Source organism: Callospermophilus lateralis, chromosome 4 (genome assembly GCF_048772815.1).
Source record: "Callospermophilus lateralis isolate mCalLat2 chromosome 4, mCalLat2.hap1, whole genome shotgun sequence".
In the NCBI taxonomy this organism is placed as follows: domain Eukaryota; kingdom Metazoa; phylum Chordata; class Mammalia; order Rodentia; family Sciuridae; genus Callospermophilus; species Callospermophilus lateralis.
The window spans coordinates 134,044,173-134,056,658 of NC_135308.1; the positions used below are offsets into that span (position 1 = coordinate 134,044,173).

At 30.7% G+C, this 12,486-nt stretch overlaps 1 protein-coding gene across 1 annotated transcript in view; it reads right to left on the reverse strand.

Moving 5' to 3' along the window:
* Positions 1–12,027, reverse strand: part of Slc6a15 (solute carrier family 6 member 15) — a 28,106-nt gene extending 16,079 nt beyond the window's left edge. Inside the window, exons 1-4 of the mRNA XM_076853191.1 lie at positions 11,724–12,027; positions 7,709–7,866; positions 7,236–7,362; positions 5,977–6,158 (exon numbers count right to left, since the gene is read on the reverse strand). Coding sequence (XP_076709306.1) covers positions 5,977–6,158; positions 7,236–7,362; positions 7,709–7,866; positions 11,724–12,012 — 756 coding nt within the window. The 5' untranslated portion in view covers positions 12,013–12,027. The remainder of the gene's footprint in view (positions 1–5,976; positions 6,159–7,235; positions 7,363–7,708; positions 7,867–11,723) is intronic.
* Positions 12,028–12,486: the final 459 nt, after the last annotated feature.

Below are 12,486 nucleotides of genomic sequence, written 5' to 3' on the forward strand. Positions count from 1 at the left end.
AAAACAAGGCCTTGTGTTTTTCTATTCTGTATCTCCCATGTGCCTTTCCCCTCTGCCCCAGGAAAGGTAATGATATAACCTTGTTTGGTTTGGTTTGGTTATTTTATGACAACACTTAGCACTGCTGAAATTGTTTGTGTTCAATTATTTTCTGTACCCTCTCCTGGAATATAAGCTCTGTGAGGGCCAGGGTGTTTTCTATTCACTACCATCTCTCAAAGAGCTGACATGCCACAGTTATATGCTATATATCTGTGGAAGGAAGGACTGTGGGTTGGGAGGCAGAAAGAATGGAGAAAAACTTCCATCACATAGCATGGCTCAGGTCAGGAAAGAGACTGAATCCAATATTTACTAAAAATGACATATAAGAAAAAGCATGACAGTAATTTGCATTTCCTATATACTTTTACCCACTTAATCATCACAATTAAACATGTGAAAGACCCAAAGAAAAATGTTATGTATAAGATCTCAGAATATTAAAAATCAAAATAATAAATAAAATATCTATATTTTACTTTAATTAGTTGTAAAAAATACAGTTGTCCAATTATTATAGGTTGTTTTAATACTTTGATTATATTTCTTCACTTACATTTGTGGCTTTATTTTTCTCCCTGCTCACTTTCAGTATCTTTTAAATTTATCATTTGTCTTTATTTCACTTGATTTAAAGCTAGGTCTTTTATGATTCTTCTTCACAAGTGTTTAAAAATATTCAAAAGCATGAATTCTCTTTTGTATAATATCTTAAACTTTTTCTTTTTTGGACAAAACTCCAATCTGCTACCTCATTAGTGACTTAAATGAATTCCATTAATCCCACTTATTTTGAAAGTAGAAATGAAGGTTACATAATAAAATAATCTGAATAGGTAAATTATTTTTCCAAAAAATAAACTTTTTAAATTTTATATTTCTATTTTATTTTTTACTCTTAATTATTTTACATTTATATTTTACTTTTATATTTTTAGTAACATTTCAAAGTAGGCACTAAGGGAAGAAAAGTTTCCTCTTATATTTTTTCCAAGCTAATCAATTCCAACAAATCCTCAATATGTCCCTCTTCCCAATGATTATAACCAATTGATCACCAAGTCCAATTGATTCTGCCACAGATATTACACAGCTCTCTTTCCATCCTCAGTGACATGCCACTTTCATTCTGACAGTAGTTCCAGATTATCTTTCCTCCACATTCTGGCAGCTCCTCTCTGAATCTGAGAAATCCAATATTCATACTACTTCCAGCGTGAGCTTTCTAAAGATCTCATGGTGTCACTGACCTGATAAAAATCCTCAAATATTCCATAGTTTTTGTTAAGTCAAAGCCCATTATTTTGTCAATATCCACAAATACCTCAATATCTGTAATCAACTTACATCTCATGCTTTGTTTCCCACAAACTGCACAAATTGTAGGTAAAAGTCACACAGGAGTACTCAGTAATCCTTGGGCTTTAAGCATGCTGTTTTCTCTGTCTACAGTGTCCTCTCTGAATTTTCTGGAAATCTTATCTTCAACCATCAGATCTTAGCCCTAAAGTTACCTCCTCTTTGAAATCTTACCCCCAATTCAGGTTAATTTCAAAGGTTACTTTGATTCTATCAAGAACTTTCTCTATTACTGCACTTATGATACATATCTATCTATACCATTAAATTGTGAGTTTCATGAGGGAAAGATTATGGTCTATTAATATTTGCATATCCTTCAGTGCCTGATATATAGTATATAATCAAAAATATTGAACATTGAAAAGAACTTACATGAAATTAAATTTGCCTTTTTGTACATATTCCCTTAAAATTATTTTCATCCTATAGTATTTCTTAATTTCATATTAATTATATAATCAGACTTATTTCAATTTTCATTTATTGATTCAACACATATGTGAGTTCTTAAAGACACTGATCTGGATACAGTGATAAGATAACTAATATAACTTCCTAACAAGGAACAGAAATATTTCAATCATAAAATACAGAAAAATAACAATCAATATTTTAAACAAAAGTTGTACTTAGTAGCTCACATTTCAATCTTATTCTTCTGTGAGCAGATATAAGGATAAAATATTGAATTATTAAATTCCAAGATGCAAAAGATATATCTTAACACAATGCAGAAGCATTCCTGTTGTTTTTAAATAAATTTTTTTGCGTTTAATCATATGGCTCTAATCTTATTACATCAAAAAAGACAGCTGTACAATATCTTTAAAAATAGGATAAATTCAACCTTACTGGCTTTATATAGCACAGACACATCTAGATATTATATACATTGCTACCCAAAATTATTTTTTAAATATTTTTTTAGTTGTCAATGGACACAATGCCCTTATTTTATTTATTTGTTATGTGATGCTGAACATGGAACCCAGTGCCCCATACATATGAGGCATGTGCTTAACCACTGAGCCACAACCACAAGTCCCCCAAATTATTTTATTGTATCCATTATTACCTAAAGTTCCTTTATCATACATACTACACACATTGTTACCTAAAATTGTACACATTGTTATTTTCACATTGTTAACTAAAATTATTTTGTGAATTTGTGGTTTATTGCCTCTGCCACTAGAATAGAAATTCCATGAAAACAGAAACCTCATCTGCTTTATAAGTTTTTTATAAATTTTTTTATTAAGCGTTCAATAAATATTTGTTACACAATCAGTGAAAGCCTGAATCATCCCCAAGATGTCCAAAAGTATGTACTTTTAGAATAGGGGGATGAAACAATGTAATATATTCCATTGGCTAATTTTTTAGATTCCCTTCAACCTTTTAGTTAAAACACTTCACAGCAAGTATTTTAAGAAAAAGGCAGGAAGATCTTGAGTTCAAAACCAGTCTTAGCAGATTAGCAAGTCACTTAGCAACTCAGCAAAACCCTATCTCTAAATAAAATATTTTTTAAAAAAGGGCTCTGAGGATATGGTTCAGTGGTTAAGCACCCTTGGGTTTCAATCTCTGGTACCAAAAATAAATAAATAAATAAAGAGTTTAGCAATCAAAATATTGTAAAAAATAATTTTGTTTTGCTGAACTCTTAAAAAAACTAGAAAACATAATAAACTAGTTTTTCTTTACATCTTATCTTCCTTTTCCTTTATTATAAAAACACCCTCAGAAAGAATCATTACTTGTGAGATTTTGTCACCACTTTTAGTTCCATTTATGAGCTATTTGATTCTGGACAATTATTTATTCCTTCCAAGTTTGTCAACTTTGTGATAAAATGAGGATAAAAACATTCATCTCATGACGAATAGATACAATGAAGTAATATATGCAAAATATTTAACACAGTTCTGGCAGTAACTGCAAAGCAGTACTGGTAGAAAACATTATTTTGGAAGTAACTTTTAGAGGTTCTCATTTCTGTACTTTCTCTTTGAGTAGGGATCCCCTTAATAGACGATGCCATGGGGAGACAGTGTAGCCTCTGACCAATGATGCTGAGCTCTACCACTGAGGAACTGATTTGTTACAAGGTCTCAGTCCTGAAAAGCATTCCCCCACCCTCCATGATCCCCATATTGGATCATAGTTCTGTTCTCTGTATCCACACAGAACAACCTTATTCTTCTTTTGGTTTGACTAAAAGAAGATTGTGATCCCAGAGCAACTACTTCCCCTCTCTATAAAGAAGGGAAAAATAAGATTTCAATTAAACCCAGTAGATGTGGCCTAACTGTGGTGTGTCTACCTGACCCCAAAGGATCATGACACTATCACACCCCTTTTAAATCATGCAGTTTCCAATTAGCATGTGAGCATATGTGTTGCATGTGTGTTCTGATGAAGCATATCACAAGCTAACTCATGTTTTTTCTTTTAGTTGCTAAATTCTCTGAGAAAGTTTTACATATACAACATCTACACCATATTTCTTTACTCTGTACTGGTGTAACTATTTATTTGGAGGGATTTTTTTTGGGAGGGTAGGGCAAATACAGAACTTTATATATATGCATACATACATAAATGTAAACGTATATATACATACATGTATATATACATTCCTCATAACTTTCATTTATTATATTATCACCTTGTTCCAGATTGAGAAATTATAATAATTTTTCATATTACTGTTCATTTTACTTATAGTTAATTTTCTTCCCAACTGGACTATTAAATTCTTTCTTTAGATTTTACCCAAATGCCACTGTCTCCCGGAGTCTTCTCATCAAAACAATAAATTATATGTGCTATATACATTGTTATATTTCATTTGATATATTACATGACATTAGGAAAAAACAACAATATTGCTGAAGAAATTTCAAATGTTCTCCTCACAAAAAATGTTAAAAATTTTAGGTGACAGATATGTTAATTAGTTTGATTAAATCTTTCCACATTATGCTCAAAAATCATAATACTAACTTTGTACCCCATAAATATACACAACATTGTCAATATGTAATAACAAAAGTAAAGAAGTACTATTTTTAAAAAAATGAGCAGCTCTTTGGTGATAAGATAAATACTAAGAAAAAAAAGGAACAAACTTTGGTAGTAAAAGAACTTGAAAACAATGATTTTTTTTAATAGCTGGCTCATCACAATTGGTTCTCTTTTTATACATGCTTATCTTAGAAATCATTTAAATGTGGTCAGATCTGGATTAAATTCTATTCCTTTATTTATAATCTAACTGTAATGTGACTCTGACATAGAACACATTGTTTATGCTTACTTAAACATTTAATACAATAACAGTTTTGAAAGATCTAAAGATATTCAGATGTGTTATGCATTGTATTTACTGCTTCAATGGCAAAATAGCATAAAGTTTCCAGTGGGAAGATAAATGCAAAATGAACTATGATTTATAAGTTAAAATGTCATAATTATTTTTAATTTAAAATAACAAGAAGCAAAGATGAATTAGATAGACTTCTGACCCTGAAAAGTTCACTAGCTAGTAATTTCAAACATCAGAACGATAGGCATTTTAGCATTATTATCACTGAACACAGGTTCTGGATTTAGACAGATTTGTGCCATGAAACTTTGGGCAAGTTACCTAATTTCTCAAACCTCTTTTTTTTCTCTGTAAAATGGGCCTGAAAAATAGCAATTACTTCTGAGAGTTACTTATATAATTATAAACTATAACAAGTAGTTATCCCAGTTCCCAGAGCAAAATAAACATGTACTAAATAGTGACTTCTACTATTGTTCTTGCACAAATTGTTGTCTTTACCAACATACTATTATTGTTGGTATTATTATTACTATTATTATTAATACTACTGTTACTATTACTATTTCCATTCCTACTAATAAATGATGGTGAGTTACCCTGAAAAAAGATACATGCATTCTGTAGAACAGCAACAACAAGCCAAGACATCTAGAATACACTTAAGGTATTTTCAACTCCAGCTTCTTCAAATTTTCAATTTGTCCTGGTAGACAAGCTCTTAAGTCTTTAATATGACTCTGAATTCCCTGTTATTATCAAAACTACCTAATTGATGTTTAGAACTTTAAGAAACATTCCATACTACATAATTTTAAAATTCTTTATGCAACGATTCCTTAGAATCCCTACAGAAGAGAAATGCATGATATAAAACAGAATAAATGCATTATTCATTACACTACTTTCCCCAGTTTCCAAGATTGGAACTAAATGGTAATGAGAAAATTGAAACATAATGGCCAACTGAATAAATAACAACAATGACAAAAACAAAGGTCTTTTATGTACGGACAAAAATTTTGAAGATTTTGCTGAAATAAGGAAAGGTAACACATGACATTAAATTTCACTATAAAATACTTATATCTTTATTTATGTCCTTTCCTAAACACATTTTCAAAAGCGTTTTTCCACCAGTCTTTACCTAGAATAAAATGCTATACGAATTTGTGACAACTTGGAGTGGGAGGTAAGGGAATGGTGCTTAGTAGAATTAGGAGTGGCTCTAACATACTAACTTTTCCAGAAGACTGGATGCCTTTGATCATTGCCAAGCAAACCATGACCCAGGCAGCCAGCAAGCAGACAGTCATCTTCCAGTTCAAGCCCCCACTTTCAGAAATGGAACTGGAAATATTCAGGGCTTCTCTGTACCAGTAGTAGGTGGTAGCAGAACTTTTTTCACATTCTGGCTCTATCACTATAGAAAGAAAGGTAACACAAGAAATCATTTCAGATTATATAGAGAAATGAGTCCATTTTTTTTTTCAGTAAGCCTGCAAATCCATTCTTAACATTCTCTAGAAAAGTACTGCTATTGTACACCAGCATTTAAATTCACAGGAAGGATAAAAAACTGAACAATGCAAAAAAATGGAAAACCAAATGATATCTATCCTCCTTGATATTTCCTATTATGAAGTTCTGAAGTGAGAATATGTGAGATTCTTATCAAAATAATTAAAACAAATTATGTATGGTGCACCTATCACTCCCATAATGATCTGATTGAAATCCTTGGGTAGTACTGTCACCACAACTCTAGCTACTAGCCACACACTTTTGAAATAAGACTAGCCTAAAGCAATATGTGCTTTAAGTATAAAATTCAAACTGTATTTCAGATTTCATATGTTAAAATTTTAAATTATTATGTTAATAATGCTTATATTAATTATAGGTTAAAAGCATAATATTTAGAATAATTGGAATAAATAAAATATTACTTTTCATATTTTTTATATGTGGCTACTAGAAAATTTTAAGCTTCATACATGAGTTCTATTATACAGGATATTGTTCTTTATATTCTTGGGGTTTTTGTTTTTGTTTTTGTTTTTTTATGATGAGAAACCTACCAAAAAAATAGAACCTAAGATGTAAAGGCAATTACTATAGTTCACATTCATATTTCTACCACTTTTTTGTAGGTTTTAATAAAGATATAAGGTATCAATTAGGGTACACAATAAAAAAGACTCAACATTTATAAGTGAATATTTAACCTTAAATATTTAAATATTTAACCTTAAAATATTTAACCCTAATGATACAGGACAAGTAAAATAAGTTGGAAAGAGTCAGTAAAATCAGATGATAACAAAACTCTCTCTCTCTGAGTATGCCAATCCAGAAAAAGAAGGAAGTCTGCCATGGTGGTAATTTTGAAATATTTTTCCATATAATTTTCAAAAGGCAAAAAACAATTTTGAAAATATATGCTTCAAAAAAAATCTTACGATCTTTAAATACAAACACTACATTGCACATGTCTTACAAGTATGTGAAGCATTTTTCACCAAAGGACACTGATCCCAAGGTAGCGGTTGCTGAAAAGACTGAGAAAAGTAAAACAGAGTCCAGCCAATGATGACGTTGTAGTAGAGAGCCACAAAATAGCACACCTGCAAAATGAAATAATATGATTGCATTAAATCTCTCCCATGCCCCATCCTTTAAAAAGAGATGTAATACATAAAACTCCATTTAAATTTTTAAAAATTCTCCTCATTTTATTTTTTATTTGAAACACATTATATTTTCTTAAAAGTCAATGACACTTGAAGGTCTTAAAGCATGCATTATTGAGATTGAGCTACAGTCCGTCTTGTCTATTAGTCTATACTCCAGTAGTGTTCTTAAAACCTAATTAAACAGTTGTACAGAAACAATCACTCTGAGGTTTCATTTAGATATGAATTATACCATTACAAACCCTGAAAATATTACATACACCACCAGAACACTTACTACACAACTTGCAAATCCAATTCCACCCAGTTTGGGGCTTATGTAGTTCCACACACCAATGCTGCCTCGCCGAATTCTTTGACCCACAGAAAGTTCCAGGAAAAAAAGGGGAATACCTATTACCAGAAGTAGTATTAAATATGGTAAAAGATATGCACCTACAGAGACAAGAACAAATAAAACAGATTATATTTTTAATAGTCACAGTAGAGAATATATTAATTCTACTTCATGAAAGACAATATTTGAGCTTCTTTAAGTTATAATTATAGATGACATTGAAGAAAATTTAATTTTATTACTTTAAGCTTTCAAAATTTTTAAACCTGAATTTGACTTCTACAAAAACTTTTTGATAAAATAATTATGATAAAAGGATATTAATAGTTTAATTTTATTTTTTTTTGCTAAGATAAAATGGCTTCTTCATTTTCCAATTTAACAATTGACTCTTTAAAAACAACTTAATTTAAAATCACCTTAAAAAGGCTGGAGAAATCTCATTAAAGAGAAGAGAGACATGTAGAACAGAGGAAGGGAACTAAAAGGAGAAAGGAGGGGAGGGAAAGGAGAGGTACTAGGGAAAGAAACTGATGAAATTATATTGCTACACTTTGTTCATGTACTAATCTGTAGCAAGGAATCCATAATTGTGTATAATTATAATGCACTATTTTTTTAAATGGGGATAAATCAAAAAGTAAGTGTTTTCTAGAGTAGATTTTACAAATTCCTAGAAAGCTTCATATAATGTTTATAAAGTCATTTATTAATAGCTATATAAACTGATTTAAATCATGTATTCTCAATCTGAAAAACTGGAGTGAATGAGATTTTATGTGTATTAAAAGTGACTTTTTGTTTTCCAAACATAGTAATATCACAGAATAAAAAACAACTGCCTAATCTGAAATTTTTTAAAAAAATGACAAAATGACTTCTACCAGGGTCAAATGTCATTTTTCTCATATACATTACATAAAAAAAGCACATGTCAGGAAAAAATTTTCCCTAAAATCTGTGAGGGCACAAGTAATTGAAGAACTGAAATAGTTGATGTCTATTATAAAAATGCATGTGCCAGGAAAAGAGAATTATTTTCCATTTAAATTCCAAGTGAAGACATATGACTAGTGATATTAAAATATAACGAATGATTTGTCAATATTAATATTAGATCCAATTAATTAGATAAACAAGTTAATCATAAAACCTGTACTCATTTCCACATGAGAATAACATGCAAATTATTAATAAATACCTTTAAGTTGGACTTTTTACATTCATATTTCTTATCTAAAGTGTGGTCCAACTATAGTCTGTTAAATATAGCAGGCAGGCATTTAATTGATGATACTAATTCTCATTTTTATGAGGTAATTTATTATACCTTCTATACCTTAAAAAATGTGTTTAATGTTATTTAATAGATTTTGGAAGATATTCAGATTGTTCTGGCAGTTATTCAGCTGAAGTAGTAAATAGTAATAGATTACTTTCAAATTAATTATCTAAGTATCTATACATCTCTTCTTATATAGTAATTGCCCCAGAGTGGTTGATAGATAATTTCTACCTCCCTATTAATTTCAATCTTTCAGATTTTAGTTGACTCTACAAAGGGAAATATAAGTTAAAGCATGATGCCTGAACTTACAAAACAAAATTACCTAAATTCTAATTCTAAAATGATGAGCAACATTCAGGAGCTCCTGACTGGAACATGTTTCCCAAAGGACTGGGAAACATGTTCCATGAATTTCAACACGAGGATCAAACCTTAAGATAGTGAATGAATTTATGTACATGTGAACAGCTAAGGAAAATAAAAGAAAGAAAGAGAGAGACTTAAAGACTGGACTCATTGGGAATCTTCCTGTTATGCTACTATATACACAGCCCTTTCCTTTAACTCAAATGATTCTAACTTGAGTCTCATATTTAAAAGTCATAGTTAAAATATAATATTTACTATTAAATAACTCACTATTTTCCAGGCACATTTCTAAGACCATTACATATAGTTATTTATTCCTTACAAGAATCCAGTATTAAGCCCATTTAACTCATGTGGTTACTCGTGAAAGGTCACATGGTACCAAACGTGGAAAACAACCAAAGTGACTTCAAAATAAGATCGAGTTATTTTCTATACCATAGCACTTACTAAGCTTAATCACTGTGGTTGAAGTATGATATCTTCAGATAAATCAACTTATTTGGGGATCTATTATTTTTTCCTGTTGTTCATAAAGTGCCTCAAATTATTAATGAATAAGATTTTTGTAGCCTCAGGCTCTTGGGCTAAATTACTAAGAAACCTCAGTACTATACTACATGCTGAGTGTAACCTTTAGTCCTCTAATGCCATCTTAAATTATAAAACTTCTTGCTTTATGATACATGCAATGCAGCTCTCTAGTCTTTGCGTTCAGAAGGTAGAAAGCAACCCTACAAAATACAGAGATATTTTCACTGTTTCACATATGGAAATAAAATGGAAGATCCATGTTTGCTAGTAACAAATTACTAAATATGAAATCTCTTAGAGCTCCCAATCAAGATAGATTGGAATGAACAACCCGACTTTTCAATCAAGACAGCTTTCTTCCTTAGTATGGCTATTAGTTCTCCAAAGAAAAAGATCTCAAAATCAGAATTTGTCTTCTGCTAGTCCTGGAAAATTGAATGAATTTTGAGAAACAAAAATTTAAGGTTTTGTATGGTTGCTTATAGTTGATTTGATAATTTAAGTCTTATGTGATCCTAGTAACCAGCTGAGGAGACGACAGCTCTCAGTGATTGATGGGTGATGCATTAGGACTTTAGTATTAATTCTTACCTATCAGAAGATTTATCAGATAAGCTACTTTCCCCAAACCTTTTGTTTTGTACCTGGATGAATTAACCAGCTTAAACATATTTTGTTACTATAAAACCTTAGCTTTTTATCTGTTACTAAGGGGAAAAAAACTTCACATACAAATTTATTTTATTTAATTTGATGCAGCATTTGTAGATTAAGATTTCAACTACATTTTTTTGTCCAATCAAAAAAAATTATCGTAGGCTTGAATCAAATAGTGTCTATTCTTTTTGTGATGATATGTATAACTTATGGGATATTTGGGATTTAGTCATACTTATTTTAACAACTTTCATGTATATAGATAATAAAATTTCAATCCAAAGGTTACTTAATTTAACATTCAGTTTGATATTGATATGCTACAGAATTAATTTCATATGTCAACAATTTCTTCCTCTGTTTAGATATTTTTCCTAGATTTTGAAGACAATATCTACTAAGGAAGTCTGGATGATTATATGCACAAAAACAAATAGCAGGAATATCGATTATGGTTCAGTAATTTTTGCTTAAAATTAAGAATACTCATGTATTTAAATTGAATATTGTTTCAAAACTATAGAATTGTAAACCAAAGATTTAAGATCTTTAAGGATGAAGAAGACTGATATTATATTAATTATCTGGTACCATTCCTTCTACTGGCTCTAAAAGTCCTGGTCAGCATTTAAAGACCATATTCATTCCACATTGCATGTCAGTTTTGCTTTATAAAGAGTGAGGCAAATTAAAATTCAGAGTTAATGAGTCCATAGGGAGAAAATTCTCTCTGTCTTCCTTCACCAATGTTGGCTTATGTCAGAAACTTTAGGTTGTTCTCAAAGGGAATAAATGACAGGCACAATGGATGTAACATTTGTTAGAAAAGTTCCAGTCAGAAATCCAGAGATGTTTATAACATTCACAGAAAGAATTTGAGAATGTGTTACCCTTAAGCATTCCCTGAGTATTTGTAGCAAGCCATTCTGTTCCTATGGAAACCTAATCTGAAAACAGAACTGGGCTCACTTCCCACAAATGGGTCTCCCTAGCTTTGCAGTGGAATTCATAGTTTCAAAAATACTGAGACTAACAATGGGAGCTATTTGAAATAATCAAATGCAATTTACTACTCCAGTACTTTATCACTTAAAACAAAGAACTTACCACCTCCATTCTTCTGACAGAGGTATGGGAATCTCCACACATTCCCCAAACCTACAGAAAATCCAACTTGAGCCAGGATGTATTGGAGCTTACTGTTCCAAGCTGGTCTTTCATCTTCAGCTTCAGATCCTTCTTCAACTTCTAAATCTTTCTCATCTTGGACATCAACAATTAGTTCACTCTTCTTAAAAGCATCATCCACAGAGTCTTCATTGGAAAGAAGGTCTTTGACAGACTCAATAACCTCATCGTCTAATTCTCTTTTTACCACCTTGCTATTTTTAGGCATTGGAAAGTACAAGAAGTATTATTTTTAAAAACTCCCTTATGGCAAATGTGTTAATTCTCTTTTTTTAAAAAATGTTACTTGATATGAAGTAAAGACTTAGGAGAATATTAAATAAATCCTTGATTCAAGGTGATAAAGTCTTATGAATCCTGGGTCTGTTATGTCCAATATTCTGTAGATACCTGTAAAATTGTAAGTTGAAAATTGGTCATATTCAATGATGAAAAGATTACAAATACTGAATCACTACCGTTTCTTGTTCATATTTACAATGGAAACTCTTTCTATAGAATATAAAAATATGATTATCCCTGCCTTTCAGAGCTTAATATTTCTAAAAGTATAAAACATATAAAAGCATATGAGTTTCATACACATTTTCTTTTACCTAACTTCCTCCTTGCAAAAATCTTGGATCTCGGATACACCCAATAAATAATGTATATTCTATTCACTAGAAATTAAAAGGTTGAA